Source organism: Dreissena polymorpha, chromosome 10 (assembly GCF_020536995.1).
Source record: "Dreissena polymorpha isolate Duluth1 chromosome 10, UMN_Dpol_1.0, whole genome shotgun sequence".
NCBI lineage: Eukaryota > Metazoa > Mollusca > Bivalvia > Myida > Dreissenidae > Dreissena > Dreissena polymorpha.
The window spans coordinates 19742852-19761333 of NC_068364.1; the positions used below are offsets into that span (position 1 = coordinate 19742852).

General features: G+C 34.4%; 1 protein-coding gene across 1 annotated transcript; it reads right to left on the minus strand.

The window, feature by feature from the left end:
• Positions 1-3951: 3951 nt before the first annotated feature.
• On the minus strand, positions 3952-11738 carry LOC127848974 (multiple epidermal growth factor-like domains protein 10). Its single transcript, XM_052381702.1, has 4 exons — positions 11681-11738; positions 9990-11111; positions 9154-9289; positions 3952-4036 (listed from the first exon to the last, which is right to left on the minus strand). Exons 1-4 carry the CDS (start codon positions 11736-11738, stop codon positions 3952-3954), a joined length of 1401 nt encoding a protein of 466 aa, XP_052237662.1.
• Positions 11739-18482: the final 6744 nt, after the last annotated feature.

Here is an 18482-nt window from a genome sequence, read left to right on the forward strand (position 1 = left end):
TGAAAGCAATAAGCGATCATCGTGAAATAATTACTTATACTTCCATAAAATCGTCGCGCCACACGACTATCTTAGCGTGTCTGAACCACTCGAAGACACATTTTTAAGCTTAAAGAGAATATAATTAAACACTTTAAATTGTTATCTTGCTTATTTTTGTTAACTGGGTACTTTCTAAAATTGGGCATTCCCAAAAGTGCCGGACCGTCGGACCTGACTGTGGTTTTTAAGACAGATCCGATTGAAATTGCTATGTTGTCGGTCCGAATGTCCGGTAAATAATTAAAGAGCAAAATGTTATTTATTTCATAGAATTAAAAACTAAAAGTAAAAGAGAGCTTAAGTAAGATGTTAGCAGTAAAAATTACGATTTATTTTTGTTAAAATGTGTGAAATGTTACTGCGCATGCGCACTGAACACTTCCTCTTATGCAAGTAAATTTGTCTTTCTTACGGTGAGATGAAAAAAAAACGTTCTGCAACTAGGATTGCTGTAATCGCGGTATTAACAGTTCGTTCTCGATCAAATTAACGCGTTATAGTGTTGTTTTTTATTGATTAATATATCGCTGTGGTCAGTTTGTTGGCATTGTAGTTTAATTACACGACCGGTAAGTAGCTGTCATTGAAATTTCCTAAAAACCGATTATTGCTTGGTGTATTTATTTGTAATTGACGTCCAACATGTATTCTGTTGTTTTAGGTACTTTATTGATTCCTAACAAGTATAATGTGATTTTTGTGTAAAATACTTTATTTGCATTCAGTCACTGTCACACTGAGCTATCAGTATCTGACATCATTTGTTTTAACAGCAATTTTCATACTAGTTTACAATTATTGAATTTTCAATTGAGAAATTACTTTCTTTTTATCTGGTTCAAATATTTTCATTTAGAATACTGTGAGTGTATTGTGATTTGTTAGTGTTCATTTTTGTGTTCTCTATTTTCCATTTCATTTTCCAATTATCATTATGTCAATTTATTTGAGTTCGTGGCGTGATGTTTCGGTCCTTCAAGTTTGTAAAGTCCACAAGACTGAATGTCCTGTTAAGTGAGACAAAACAACGACAATATAATTGGTAACGAATTTGCTACCAATCTCTGAATTGTACCTGTAATAAACACGATATCCAGGGATTCAAATGACAAAAAAACAAAGAAGTAATCGAGGGTGTGGGAAAATTAAAGGACACTCAAGTTAAATTTCATGTCGACGAAACAATTACCCCGACTGCACAGCCAGCTAAACGGATCCCGTTCAATGTGAGAAATCAAGTTGAAAATGAGCTCAAACGCTTAGAAGATTTAGACCTCATTAAATGTGTACACGGCCCGACACAATGGGTATCTAGCATTGTTGTTGCACCACAACCAAATGCACCTAACGAAATTCACATGTGTGTATAAATGCGAAAAGCAAAGCCGGTCATTAAACGTGAAAATCACGTGACACCGACGCTCGATGACGTCATTGTAGAATTGAACGGATCAACAGTGTTCTCGAAAGTTGATCTAAATAATGGGTTTCATCAACTAGAATAAGCGCCCGAATCATGCAACATTCTTGCAACACACGTCGGTCTACATCGTTTTAAGAGATTACATTTTGATTAAAAGCTGCGCCGGAAATTTTTCAAAATTAAATTCGGCAAGTTATCTCGTGATTAAAAGGCACATTAAACATTGCCGACGACATTATCTGTCATGGGCCGACCAAACAAATCCACGATAAAAGACTCGAGTCTCTGCTAAAAAGACTTAAAGAAAAGAATCTTACATTAAACACAGACAAGTGTAAATTCGGACAATCATCATTTAAAGTATATGGCTACATTATCAGCAAATACGGCATTTCACCAGACCCAGTGAAAATCGAGGCAATTAAAAATGTCCAAAAGCCAAAACACGCAGCGGAAAGAAGGTCGTTTCTGGGGATGGCAAATAACGTGTGAAGATTTTTAAACGACTATTCCAGCATATCGGAACCTCTACGTCGATTAACACGTCACAATCAAGCATATGATTGGGGTACGGATCAAAACAATTGATTTCGAACAATGCGGACTGTTTTAACCAGCAACCAGGCCATGACCTATTATGATCCCACGAGATTCTTAGAAGTGTGCGTGGATGCTAGTCCAGTAGGGTTATCAGCAATATTGATCCAGCATAACAGAGTCGTAGCGTACGGTAGCCGCGCATTAACCTGCAGAACAGCGGTATTCACAAACAGAACGCGAGGCTTTGGTGTGTGTCTTCGGATGACAACACTTTCATCTGTACCTGTTCGGGTCGAAGTTTACATTAATAACTCACCACAAACCCTTGGAATCAATTTTCAATCTGCCCGACTTGAAAGGTGGCAATTGAAATCGATAACATGCAATTTCACAATGAAATATCGCCCAGGGAATCAAATGGTATCCGATTACTACTCAAGACACCCAAAGAAAGAAAATAAAACATGAATTTTTACAGAGGATTACGCAAACTTCCTGGCAATTTCGGCAGTACCAGATTTAATGACATTAGCGGAAACAGCCGCGACCACTAGCAGAGATGAAATATTACGGTCTGTCTTTGATGCATTAGCAAACAACGCCTGGCATAAACAAACGACGCAAAACAACCCCGTCTATCAACGGTACAAGACTGTGTCTGATGAACTAATCACAGTGAAGATTAATGAACACGTTTTCGTACTCCGTGATTCACCTGCTGGTTCCCATATATGAATAAACTCGTCAAGGACGTATGTAAAAACTTTCCTGTGCCTGGCAGCGTCTCCGCACAATAACTATGAACCAGTAAAATCAAGCCCGCCACCCAAGGGACCATGGGATGAAGTATCAATTGATTTTTGCGGTCCTTTGACGACTGGTAATTACGCAATGGTAGTTATATGTGATTACTGCCGATTCCCAGTCGTCGAACTTATCAGAAATGTATCAGCACTTTACTATGCTTGGAATCCCCAGCAAAGCGAATATTTTCTCCATTCGAGATATCAGTCGGACAACGGAGCACCATTTAACAGTCACAATTTCAAAGAATTTACGAACATACGGATTTCAACATCGCAGAGTAACGCCGTTGCACCCACAAGCCAACAGTCTAGTTGAAGCGTTCATGAAGCCTCTTGTGAAAGCCTTGAAAACGACTGGTACGGAAGGAATACAGATCTGACAAGGTTTTAGCATCTTTCTTTTGAATTACCGTAGCTCACTACATCCTAGCACAGGCCGCTCATCAGCAGATATCATGTTTGGAAGGAAAATTAAAACTACATATATAATTCCGATATTCAGAGTACGAGAAAACGACGAACATGTCAAAAAGGGACTCACTTTCAAAATGCAACCAAAAACGGAATGCAGATATCAAACGAAAATCAAAAACGTCACAAATCAACTAAGGCGATAAAGTCTTAGTAAGACAAAAAACGCCATATGATAAACTGGATTTGCCATTTAATTCTACGCCTGGCAAGGTCATTAAAAAGAGCGGTTCTATAATAACGGTAGAAAATGAAGGAAAACTGTTTCGCCGGGACGCATCACATTTCAACCAGTTCAAACAGATGCCCAGGCCGCAACAAATAATTATCGCAGTACAACGCCTTCCCGACCACGACGGTCTCAGCGAAACAATCGCCTACCGCCGCGACGTAACGATGGGTGACTGCAAAAAAAATTAATACATGTGTGTGTTCAATTAATGCATCATACTTGGTTATGTTTAAAATAATTAATTTTGTGAAAAGTGCTTTACAATCAGTTTGAATGAGGCCATAATAATCCCAAAGTTAAACAGTGTTATTTCACATGAAATTAATGAATCGCGTTTCCAGTGGAAATTAAACCAATAATAATGTCAAAGTTCAACAGTCATATTTAACCTGTAATAAATAACTCGCGGTTCCAGAGAAAACGGCAGTCTTGAAAACCTAGACTGGACTCATGGACTGGACTGGACTGGACTCGTGGACTGGACTCATGGACTGGACTCGTGGACTGAACTCATGTACTGGACTGCAGCACATCTTTGTAAACAATGTTGCCTTATTGAAAATTATAAACAAAGTTATTATTATTCCCCTACTGGTCTTTGATCAGAGGGGACTTAAGGTTTACCCTCTGTGTGTTGGTGGATGTTCAGATGCGTATGTCTGTGTGTCCGTTGAGTTTAGGTTTATGTTTTTGTACTGGACTTCAGATGAACATTAATTTATGGTAATGTATAAGATAAAATTTCTGAATAAGACATTACTTGATCAGTTTAACAGAATGATCCGAATACTGATTTATAAACGAATGAAATGTTTGTAGGTTTCTGTTTTGACGATTCATGTTATGTATGTGATCGAGATATATTATGAATATTCCGATCATATTTATGAGATAATTTGGTATGTTTAGGTTATCATACATAATCTTAGGCACTGTTTAAACGTTTTCGAACTTTTCTATAACACATATGATCAAATGCGTTATATTGTAAACTATAGGTTCAAATAGTAAGGCATGATAACACACCGTGAAACATCATTTAGAAACATCTCCCCATATCGAAGTTGCGGGGATTAATGTTAAGCTTATGTCCATATACCACGATTATCTCACAAATTAATAAAACGTGTAATTGTGCTCCTGTCAGTTCTTATCATACGTTATGGAGGTACATCGTATTAAATCGTTGGGCATGTTTCAAATGATACAAAACTGGTGTTTTATTACTATGTTTTTTTGTCTGCAATTACTTATTTTCGACGAATATTTAACCCCTATGTCGTCCGTCGTGTCATGTATTGCGTAAGGTGTTGACATTCTTTCTTTCAATGTAAAAGTAACCTGATTTCTTAATAGGACGGGTTATATGTTTCTCCAGAGATCTTTGTCTAACTGTAAAATTAGTGTATTGATTAATGCGCCACTCATCTAAATGTCAATGGCATAGTTCAATTAGTTAACTTGGCAAATACGCATGCTCTGTTAAATGTTGATATTCAATAATTATAACAAAAGTCTATTCATTGATAGCAACTAAACACTCACTCCATTTTTAATATTTATCAATGTGGTCTTTAATTCCCTACTGCCTCTGTTAAAAATACTGTAAATAAGTATGTATTGTTAATACCGAATTACCAGTAATAATCCCATTCGCTTGTATTAACGAGTATAATATAATCTGACATTGAGGGAATTAAACAAATACAACTTCTTGCACAAAAACAATGTTGGGGTATTTAAATGCAGGATGTGTATAGAAAATAATCAAGGCAAAGAACGGAAAGTTAAATAAAGATTTTAAAGGAATATTCGATAATATGAAAAAATAAATTTCCGTATATGTAAGGAATGTATACATATGTTATAGTTTATGACAGGTAAATTTTACATATAATTAGCATAGAACGCACTAACAAATAGTAATTGACTGTATGCATTAGTTGGATATGGATAGTTAGTAAATTGTAATACAAGACAAAGAACGTGCTAGTAATTGTTCGTATGTATATATTATTTACATAAAAAACAAAACACATAGTAATAACAATAAGATGGAAGCATGTTTTCCTGAAAAAAGTATTACACATGTTAAACTGAGTGTAGGTGTTTGCATATTCAGTGGCCCTTCTACGAAGAATGAGTTGTTTGATAATTTATCGATAATAACTAGACATATTTCGTACACATTTGTTTGGTGGACTAGAATAATTGGTTAATATTCTTTTCCAATGGATCTACCATTTGATGAATAATATGTTAACTAGCAATATCACTCTAAATAACAAGGTCACACAATAACATAACGTAAAACTATTTTGTCATCGAAAACCCATTATGATAAAAGCCAGTTGGTTGTTCAACCATTTCGGAAAAAGGATGCGTTAACGTTTTTATAAAGTACACGTGTTATTTGGTTGGGCCTATACAACAATTTGATACAAATTACAGCAATGTTTAATAATACAATATTGGTTAATAATGTCAGTTTTATCACATGCTAATCTTTGTTTTAGATTCAATATATCCACTGAGAGTCTAATTGGCTACTTTTAGCAAGACGGACAAATTGCGTAAGTTTAGTTTATTGAAATGACGCTTAAACGTGAAGGGAAGTCACGCTTCATTTGCATCTCTAAGGATTTCACCAAAACGGTAACTTAATTAATGAGTTTCTTTGCTTCTTTAAAAGCATGTGATAACAAAGAACGGACACTCGTTGTTCATTCATACCATGATTTATAAAACTCGTCCATGGAATTCGTGTGTAGCTATCCAATCTCTCGCTTACATATATTATTTCTAAATTTCTTTTTTAGCATATGATATAAAATGAAAGAACGTGTTAGATTCTAAAAATGTGCAATTGTGATACATGTTAAATACATTTTCTCCACTTGCGTTACGAGCTGGTATTAGTGAAAATGATCCAACAGCCGCCAATCATCTTATAGTACAGGTCTTTTTTAAATTAAACATCTACACTGATTTTGCGATTTTGTTTATCAGAATGCACTACCAAATTCGAAAAAATAGCAATAATAGTAACATATCTTTTTGCACGTGGTTGCCATTCAGACACGCGGTCTATCCGTGCATGAGCTTTGTATTTGAACGATTCAAAATCAGCCAGGTAGAAAATGATCACATATTACGACCTATACAACTCAAAGTTGCCATCTCGATCCGTTTCTGACGAAACATTAAACGTTTGCATTAGAAGAGCTGTTTGTAGAGATGTGTTTTGTTAACATAGGAAGGTTATATTAAAAACCATTGACAACATTGATGGTTATGAGCTACGTTGATGTGCAGTGTTTATTTGTTCCCATTCATATAACTTACCAGGGCGATACGGGACAGCTTTTAAATGTTCCATTAGTTGCATGCTCTGCTGTACAATTCGTGAGAAAATAATCTTCTATCAAGACTTAAGTTTCGTAATGCAAACAAACGCAATTATATACATTATAATTTCATTAATAACTTTTATGTATATACAGTATATAAATTATAAAATATATTTCTAACACGAACATGGTGGAAAACGAAATAAAAAATCATATTTTTAATGATAGTTTTTTATTCTTTATATTCGCTTTTATAAAATTCATGTATTTATACAATAATGATTATTATAGTACGACTTATTCTTTTAATATACACTTGTAAAAAATAAATAGTTATAATGAGTATCGTTCATTAGAGTTGCAATCAAAGTTTAAATATGAATATTGATATTTACATCAAATGTGATCCGCTTAGTCAATATAAGCACTGATTTAGTAACAAAATATATATTTAATAAACCAGCTACGAGCGAAATGAAATGTTTAGTGATAGATGTCTGCCATTACCACTACAACGCCGAGTGTATAAAACATTGCCCTACTCAGTTCGAGAATGTTTGCTTACAATATACCAAGTACAACGTAGCAAGAAACTACCTTTTAATTTAATTGGAATTAAATTGTTAAATGTTTCAGCAAATTGCAATTTCGGTTTATGTATCAAGTCAATTTTATATAATTGTGTTTGTATATTATTGTGTTTTCATCTGTATTGTCCTCTCTGGTGTAAGCAATCGGTCCATTGTCTTAAATAAATGGCTTTTGTATGGTGAATTTGATTCCTTGATGATGTCTTTGGAGTTGTATTTTTGTAGATAAGTTCTGTGTTGTTCAGTAAGTTTTTGTTACATGGACAATGCAAATTAAATTTATTTGCCTCTTGGATAAGCCCCCAACAAAAATTATAACTCTAAACAAGTAGAAATATGTTATAATATTCTCTAACATACGTACTAAAACACAATTAAATTATCATTATCATATTCATAGCATTAACTTAAACAAACATTGGAACAATTTATGCCTTTGCGATATGTAGTCAAAATTTGGAACATTCATAGTCAAGAAGAACATACATGCATTCCTTATCTTAAAGGCATAAATATGGCATGAATTGTGTAACATTTTCACAATAGTATCGGCCGTAAACGATGAGTAAAATATAGTTTTTGTATATTTATCAATAGCTTTACCAGAGTCACATTTTGAATTGAAACGATAAATTGTGTAATTGTAAAATTCTTTGAACATGAAACTCATACATGTATCCGTATTGTTATATTTGTCGATATGCAACTGTATTGTTAAAAAAAACAATGTCGATTTTAAGATGACACAAACAGTAACGTTCTTCACGAATATTATTGGTCCAGACTTGAATACGTATGTCTTTCTTCCTGATTGCCACCCAAAGATGTGTAGTTGGACTCGGCATCTGATTTTGGTTGGTCATGATTTGAAGCTTCATTGCCTATAAACGGAAGGTGCGTGTTCAAAAATGATAAGTTGCTTTTATAGTTTGTCTATCGAAAATGATCAACTGCTTGCTCTTAAACATACAAAATTAGTGTCCAGTTTTAATTACATGACATGGGATCTTATAACTTTATTAATTACATACTAAATATCTAGCTTCGATGATAGAAATAGGAATTTATTTATTTTTAATCCGATAGATAAAACAAATAACACCATGAATAACACTTATATCACCAAAATTGAAATTTTCTGTATAGATCAATTGGACAATAATACTTTACGTCGGGCTCAAATATACCGCAGGTATATTCCTATGTGATTGCAAATAAATAATGCTCGGAAACCATTTTAAGTCAAGTTAGATAACAAATTATATAATAAATTTGAATTAATAACCATTTTTCTTTCATATGTTGAGTTCAATAAAGATCGTTATACCTTTCTAAGTAAAAATTTGTCATCCCAAATTATCACAGTTTTGAGTGTTTGCGATATTTATTTTTTTTATTTATTAGTATTTCCGTAAAAATGAAGTCTTGTCATGTTTATACAAATTTAAATAAATTAAACACCAAATGACAAAATGACTACCTCTCAAACTTTAACATTTATTTGTATATATCTTACCGGCTCCAAAAGTCTGTGTATTATAATATTCATTGGAAGGTGTAGGTTTCTTCCTGAAATTAATGTTAATGCATATATCTCATATTTATAATAAAATGAGTGAAAACTGTGCTAAAAAAACCGACAGAACAAGTATTGTATAAATGCAATATGTTCACAAGTAAATATTAAAACACAATATACCTTTTCATCCACACTACGAGCGCGATCACCCCACATGCAATTGTAAGGGCCACCCCACCAAAAAACGAACCAGCCACCATTCCAGCTGTACTGGCAGATTTACTGTCGTCCGGGAGGAATGCGTCAGCCCGGTGCTCTATTGAAAAAAAGCATGCGTTTAAGAAATATCAGAACAAAAACTTCTTCGGCTTCTTAAAATGGTATAATTGTTTGGTAATGCAATGGCTATAATTCATAACTACTTCAGGCGATCTGGTACGTTATCAAACGTGCTCGAATCTAAATGACCATATATATCGATACGAACGTTAATGATATTTTCATTAAAAAAAATCGATTGTAGATAGCGCATTCTGTTAAATTAAGGGACATTATTCAGAAGTTTTGCAACGATCTTGCTATTTATCGATTGGGGGTTAGATATAATGGTAACACAATAGTAAGAGAGCAACCATTCTAACTTGGCCATGTTTTTAATTCATTGGTAATAATTCAGAAGTGCTCTAGGCGTTCTAGCCAATGATCCAACCTGGGCGATATATAATGAGTACTACTCCTATCAAGTGGCATGATGATTCCATTGAAACTCCTTGAGTTAGAGAGCCGACGTGCTATTAATTTGGCCATGTTTTACAAAGTTTTCAATTTAAGGATCAATATTTAAAACTATTTCATGAGAACTGACTGGTAAACGCATTCAGTCATGGTATTAAGCTGACATCTATTATTAGCTAGTTGTATGATGAAATTTTCGAGCTATTATACATCCCTTTTTAAACGGGACCATACAATATTAATTCACGGTCAATGTATAATATAAATTTGTTTAATCCTACCGCATCTTTCTCCCGAGTACCCTGCAATACAGCCTGCTCTACATGTACCATTGTCAACGCATCTGTTTCCCGTACCAACCGATAGACACTGTGCTGGACACGCGTTCTCACACCAACTGCCGTAATAATGAAGCACACATCCATTGTGACATACTCCGTCGCTAGAGCACCTGCTACCATTCAGCACAGGTGCACAGTGTGTGGGGCACGTTCTGTCACATGACGGTCCTATGAAGTCTGTTACACATCCGTTAATGCACAAACCTTCACTAGTACATTTACTACCTGTGGTATTGCACTGAAAGCCGATACAACTCAAACAATTATCAGGACATAGAGAAACGTTGCACATCACTCCAGAGTATCCATGAATACAGTCGTGGCAATGACCATTTGTTTTACCACATATATTATCTAGACAATGTGAAGGACACGGCTTTTCACACTTTGTCCCATAATATCCGCTGACACAACTCGTGCACTTGTCTCCATCCACACAATCATGACAGTTGACAGGGCATGATTTCGTACACAGACCAGTATGTATGTCACACGATCCATCGCTGCAGGTTGTATTACAATCAATATTGCAAATTGGTCCATATTTTCCAGCTGGACACACAGAGCAGGACGTTGAGTTTGTACATTCAGCACACCGACTCCAACAAGGGCTGTGACAATGTTGTCCATAGAATCCGGGTAGACATCGGCACATGCCACTCGTTTTATCACACACATCTTGACACTTACCAGAGCAAGCCATATTGCAATACAATGAATAGTGCCCGTCTTTACACTGACACTGGCCTGTGTTCCAATCACATATTCTATGGTTGCACCCAGTTCCACAAGAATTAGCACATGAAGCACCAAAAAATCCCGACCTACAGGATGTACACAAACCTGTATTTAGGTAACAACCTTGTTGACAATTGACTGGACATTGCCTTTCACATTTTGTTCCATAATATCCGCTGACACAACTCGTGCACTTGTCTCCGTCCACACAATCATGACAGTTAACAGAGCATGATTTCGTACACAGACCAGTATGAATGTCACACGATCCATCGCTGCAGACTGTGTTACAATGAATATTGCATGTTGCTCCATATTTTCCAGCTGGACACAAAGAGCAGGACGTTGAGTTTGTGCATTCAGCACACCAACTCAAACATGACAAGTGACAAGATAGTCCATGTAATCCTGGTCGACATCTACATATACCACTCGTTTTATCACACACATCTTGACATCTATCCGAGCAAGCCCCGTTGCAATACAATAAATAAAACCCGTCTTTACACTGACACTGACCTGTGTTCCAATCACATGTACTATTGATGCACCCATCTCTACAGGGATTAGCACATGATGCACCAAAGTATCCCGACTTACAGGATGTACACACACCACTCGTTTCACATGTCCTGCAGTTTAAGCTGTTACACTGCACACAATCCTTACTATTACTACTGATATAGAAACCATCGATGCAGCTTAAGCACTTCCCTATGGAGCAGTTCGAACACTTGTCGGAACACGATGATTGACCTACAATGAAATACAAATATAAATAGGTCATAGGTTATCAATTATAATATAAGAATTAATGTAACGCATGTGATAGCATGATCATAATTAGTTTGATTTTGTCAACAATATTATAATGAATTTCACAAAGCTATTACCTTGCACAGCGATGGTTCCACAAATAATCACACTGCCAATAATATAAATCGTCGCCATATTTTTTTCAGTTTGCTTAAATACAAGTTTTCAATCTCAAAGAAATTGATTTTATACAAAAAGTCACACAATATAATATCATGTCTGCTTATACTGATACATATCTCACAACTGAGTTTTTTAACAATAAACAATAACGCGTTTGTGAATAAATTAAACGTACTGCATCGATGGTCATTCAGCCCTGAATCAGGAAGTTTAAAGTCAATAAGGAAGTTAATTTAAAATAACTCTAAATGAACGCTTAAAATAAATCACGACATATATACAACTTTTAATATACTGTTATTTTAAATATTAATAACCTGTATAATTATATTTTTATTTTGTTTTATGGTTTCGCTTAAAACCAAATTCGTGATCAATATTTTCTTGTCTTTATATTTACACTGGTAGTATATTTTGACCGGTATTCGCCTCAAATATAACGAGTATACAAAGGCGGGCAATTATTCAGTCAAGTCAATCATCTAGTACACGCAGGTTAGGGCTGTATGGAACAAAGTAATGTTAACACATCAATTTGTAAAGGTAAGATAATTGCGCTTTCATATTATAATTATGTACGCTAAACATTGAGACGTTTTTGTAGGGTAACGTGTTTTCGTGTACTGGCAGATTCACGTTTTTTTCTGCTACATAGATGAACATGATGAATTGATGTGGTTTATGGAGAAATTTTTAAAACCTCACGAAAGAGTAACCGTTAAGTCTAAAAACAAATTGGGTGTGAATACTGTAAGCTTAATTCAATAATCGCGCTTTAATTAGAACTTCGTATATAAGATTACGATTTAACAAATAGTAGACTGGCGCACTGAACACAGCCAGTCTTCACAGTATTTTTTATACAGAATTATGGTAGGGCATTCATAAATGTTCGTTAAAGAAGCTTTCAATTATACATGCGATTTAAAACCCGATGAATATCTTAGAACTGAGTAGTCTTAACGATATACAAGGAAGTTTTGTAAATTAATGAAACGTACTGCATTTATAATCATTCAACCATGAATGAGGAAGTTTGAAGTCTATCAGGAAGTTTATTTAAAATTACTCCAAAGGAGCTCTTAAACAAATCACGATATACAACTTTCAATATAAGATTATTTAAAATATTACAAACATGTGTGATTGTATTCGTATTATTTTGATGTTTTCGCTTTAAACCAAAATCGTGAACAATATTTTCTAATTCGTCCATAAATTTACAGGCAGTAGTACGTGTAGTATATTTTGACTGGTATTCGCCTCTAATATAACGAGTATACACAGGCGGGATAATATTCAGTCATTAATGTAGCACACGCAGTTAAGGGCTGTATGGAAGGAAATAATGTTAACAAATAAACTGTAAAGGTTAGATAATAACGCTGTCATGTTATAAGTATGTACGCTAAGGATTGAGACGAGTTTTTGGAGGATAACGTGTTCACGTGTAATGGCAGATTCACGTCTATTTTTCTGCCACAACAATGGACATGATGAATTGAGTGTCGTTTCGAGGGGTATTTTTTTAACCTCAAGGAAGATTAACCGTTAATTTTTAAATAAATGTAGTGTGAATACTATAAGCCTTATTCAATAATCGCGTGTTTATTAAAACTTCGGATAAAAGACTACAGTACGTTTAAACAAGTAGTAAACTGACGCACGGAACCCAGCCTGTCTTCGCAGTAGTTCCTTATATATAATTATTGTATGGAATTAATGAATGTGCGTTCAAAATGCATTTTTAATTACAACCAATTTAACTAGGGATTTACAAAAAAATAATCCGGCGAAAACCTTGTACAGTATGAACATTTACAAGTGTATTAGCAAAGTAACAAATACGCTAATATATCGTAATAGCTGAATAGTATTTGTATGTTTGAACACATTCAGCATGATTTAAATGTAACGAATAGTATATGGTATTATAATGGATTTTCTTAAAACAGTCGCAGTAAATTAACCTCGCAATCGATACTACTTGCCATTGTATTCATTAGAGCCACACACTTTGAAATAAAATACATGTTAATCAAAACATGTTAATCAAAATCAGATGAAATTTGAAACTGTTCAAATTGTCATTTAATCCATAGACTAGTTAGCAAGTAATTTATTATTTTTCAAACGCTTTTAAAACCGAAAGTAGAATTTCTATACGTATATTTCCATTTCGACAAACGCGATTTTTTTAAGTTTTAAAGCGAAAAAAGACGAATTTCTACCTTGTTACCACCAGATATATTCTAATTGGCATAGATAAATTTAATCTATAGCCTAGTTAGCAAGTAATTTATTATTTTTAAAACGGTACCGCTTTTAAACCGAACGTTGGATTTCTATACATATACGTCAATTTCGACAAACGCGATTATTTTTAAGTTTAAAAGCGCAAAAAGACGGATTTCTACCTTTTAACCACCAGATATATTCTTATAGGCATAGATAAAATTGAATCTATAGCCTAGTTAGCAAGTAATTTATAATTTTTCAAACTGTAACGCTTTGAAAACATAAAATAGGATTTCTAGACGTATACGTCCATTTCTACAAACGCGATTATTTTTAAGTTTTAAAGCGCAAAAAAAAGACGGATTACTACCTTGTAACCCCAATATATATTCTAATTTGCATTGATACAATGTGTTTCTTATTTTTACTTAAATTTACTATGCCAAATAAGTTGTGTGGCTTAAGGCATAGGTAATTAAAAATTTAAAGTAAACAACATATGAATATTTCCATAAAGGCATTAAGGGCAAACTTAAGTATATTCATATGTGAACTATCGATACCCATACTCAAGTTGACTCGAGTATTAAATGATACATACAAAATGTGTCTATACATAGGAAATACTCACTTTGAACATGATCAATATGAGCATTGTCAGGGATTTGATGCGGATATAAATTTAACTTAATGCTTAAATAGGGTTAAGTGTTCGCCAACGTCAGCTGAACTATGGCAATTATTTTTTAAAATAATGTTTAACTCAAACTGCATAAGAAATATAAAAATCTCATGAAATACAAATGATGTCTTTTATTAATTAGTCACCTTTGCCCAATATTTACGAACAGGACTAAACTCACGCGACACTCACAAAGAAATAAAACGGGCTTGTTTCAAACAAACGCATGCGAAAAAGATGATTGCTTGCATAGACTTATAGATAATTGTTAATAAATTTACTAATGAGATATATGATAAACTTGATACATAAGCGTAATTCACAAAATTAGCAAATCTCAACAAAGTGACTGCATATTCGTTTGTAAATGCTTACAGGCAAGCAGTGTAATTCTAAAATGTAACATTATTGTCTTTTAGTCAGGTTCATTATTGAAAAAAGGTAAAATATAATTTAAAGTCCCTTTTGCTGATACTGGATTATGCATACTTTTCTTTCGTGTTATCATTCAAAAGTTGCATAGCTGGAATAGTGTTGGGTTGCAAGGTTCAAACCGTGAGAACAAAGAAACATTTTTATATGAAACTTGTTAATTGTTGTAAATATTGAAGCAATTGCAATTTATATGCGGTTAATAAATGTTATTGATGGTAAGACTCGATATCGGACTGGGCGCCTTTATGGTGATTTGATATTGCTTGCGATGTTATTGTGAAAAGCAAAACAAAAAAATACGGTCTTACTCGCGTATCGAACTGTTGCACATAAGGTATTGAAAATGATGTACAACATGCCATGTAAACATTAATATACGTCCTGTAAAAGCACGTGTAAATATACTCTGTATGCATTACATAGGAATACAACAAGAACTTGGATAAAATATCCAATGATAACATAAACAAATTTTTATTGTAAAGTATACAGACTTACGGTTTCCATCAATACACAAAAGTTAATAATAATATTTTGAGTTTTCGGGAAATAAAAACAAGTTTAAGTTAACGAAACTCGAAATTCGTTTATCTTTTATTAAGGTTTGACACCCATTTGTGATATTGAAATAATTTAGTAGATATTGCAGTTTTAGCCGTACGTCGCTATCGAACGACGTTCTTAAGCCCATAACTATAATGTAGGTTATTTAAATGTAATTCATCTATTCATGTTGTAATTGACTAGGTATCATACATTTGAATGTGCTATTTAACTTGAGCAAATGAACATCGGATATAACTTTATCATTATCAATACCTTAGTGTTGTGGTCAGGATTATTAATGTGAACTTTTTTATTATGTCGAATATTCGTACTGTGTATTAGGGACCCCAAGTACAACTGGTTCAATATATGGTGTTACCTTAACCGCCAGAAAATTTATGTATAAACTCACGTTAGTGTCAAGTATAGCTTGTTGTTATCAGACTAAGGTGTACCTATGACAAAAAGATTATTAACTAAGAGACCATAACAGTATCTTTGCATATCATCGTATGCTATACGGGATATAAGTAGGCAATCCCAGTGATGGACAGTTGTTGTTGTTTTATTTTTGTTTAAGAAAAATATGTATGTTTGTTTTAAATCATTCTGATTTATAGTTAACTATACTTTTCAGTATTAATTGTTCTAATGTTTCAATTTTTCATGAATACTATGTAAAAATGGGGCTTAGAGAAAAATAACTGCTGAATAAAGTAAGTGTTGGTGTTGATGTGGCAGTGCTACAGTGCTGTTGTCGTTTACACACGCCCATGTACACGTAGAGGCACATGATTCAATGTTGTACTTAATGTCAAACGACTTGTCATATGCTCATAAATCTTATCTTTGCTATATATCAGTGTGACGTATTTAACGTTTATTATTTTCTGTTTGACATCTTTAGCAGTAGCTTTTAAAACGTACCAACAAAGCGTCAGCTTGCTGAAGTTTAATGAAGACTACGAAATACATCGACATCAACAGAATCACTGCTGACCGCATTGCAATAGGGTTTCTTTATTTCCAGATTCTCTGCATCCACTGCCGGTATGGTTGGTTAAGCTAAAACCTCACACGTTTTGTTACTGAACCTAAACCCCTGGCAAGCTGCTTAATTGTGGATTGTCGAGCGCAGTGCAATGTGTTGTCAGTTTGAAGAACACTCACGGGTTTGCCACTCGAAATTACAACCTTCTCCCGGTAGTACTGAATCCCCACGAGACCGAATTTACTGAATAACCACTGCTTTATGTTTAGTAAGCTCCATTTGAAATAATATCTAATAAAGTGCATACAAATAAAATAACTGTACAATTACAATACTAAGTAAAATTCAACACATTTGTGATAATAAATCAAACACAAGTTAAAGGTCGCATGTTTAGTAACACATATATAGTAATTATTACCAGTGTGTCGTAAAGTTTAAACGAGTTGGTTCAACGACCGGGTTTATTTGTTTTAAAAGACTGATATAACGTTTGCGACTTACCAAGCGGAATGAAAACAAAAATTGCGATTGAATCCGAGCCTAACCTAATCGCAATAATGAATACAATTTCAATTTTTATTGAAAATGAATTGTGCTGAAAAGTCGAAATTTAATAGATAATAAATGTATTACAGCGGTGTAATTCGGTATAAACTAGTAAGAAATTTAAAAATAAATAAATAAAATATTACATAGACATAGTTCAGTGAACGTTTGGCATTCAGTCTTAACATATATTTATGCCTTGTGTTTATTGATTGTTACTGATTATATATGTGTTATAGACAGTTTATTTTTTCGATAAAGCGATGACATTTGTACATTTTTTTACAAATATAAAGCGCGCGTGCTCATGACGTCAATATTACCATGTCAAACGACAAAAGTCATATTACCGATCGCCGTGGCCTAGTGGATAAGGCGTCCGCCTCAGGATCGGGAGGTCGAAGGTTCGAACTCCATGGGAGCGTTTGTCGAAGGATGGATGTTTGTCATGGGACTTGTTCCGATATGACCGGCTCGTGAGCCGCAAGCGTTACACATGAATGGTTACCGACTTCTATCCGCCTTGCGCCTGGCATAGTGATAGGAGTTTGGAGGTACATGGTATATACGCAAAGGTGTCTCATAAGCCAAATTGGCTGGCCCTTTCAATAGGGGTGACACTATAATAAAAAAGACATTTACCTTTACCTTAACCATATTATTACCCGCAAAAACGGCAGATTTCTAGCGATTTTTTTCATTATTTCTTTATAATCGGGGACATTTTGTAATATATCAGGCTCGGTTCGAATAGAACAACTGCTCGGCAAGCCTCTCCGTTATATTAGTCGAAGCCTTGCTGATATATAACAAAAAGATCAGGCAGTAACCTGTTTTTCTGTTTATCATGCCTCTATGTGTCGTTTCATAAATTACAAGCGGCTGAAGAGTGTTGAGCAGCTTTCGCTTGTATGTTTCTCGAAGCTTTCGTGTTTCGTCTGAACATTTTCATAGTTTCAATATAGCACAATACGATGTCATCAAACATGAGGCCAGTTTTGCTAAAATGTAATGCAGCGGGGAACCTATTAAATGTAAGTGTTTTCCGTTCAGACCTTTGAAACTTAATGCGTTTGTTGTATGAGTTATACTGCATTTGCTGTTTTACAGTTATGGGTACCCTTTATTTACAATTTGGCGGCTGATATGCCCTTCAATGTCTGGGTTGGTGGCATGCCTTGAATGTTTGGTAACGATCGATGTTGCATGTGACTGACGCTCCTGAAACGTTGTTCATAGCTTCTGGTGTAATTATGGCACGCAAAAGTATGTCCTTGAGACGTTTTCTCCTTCGGTAGGCTATAACGTTTTTTTA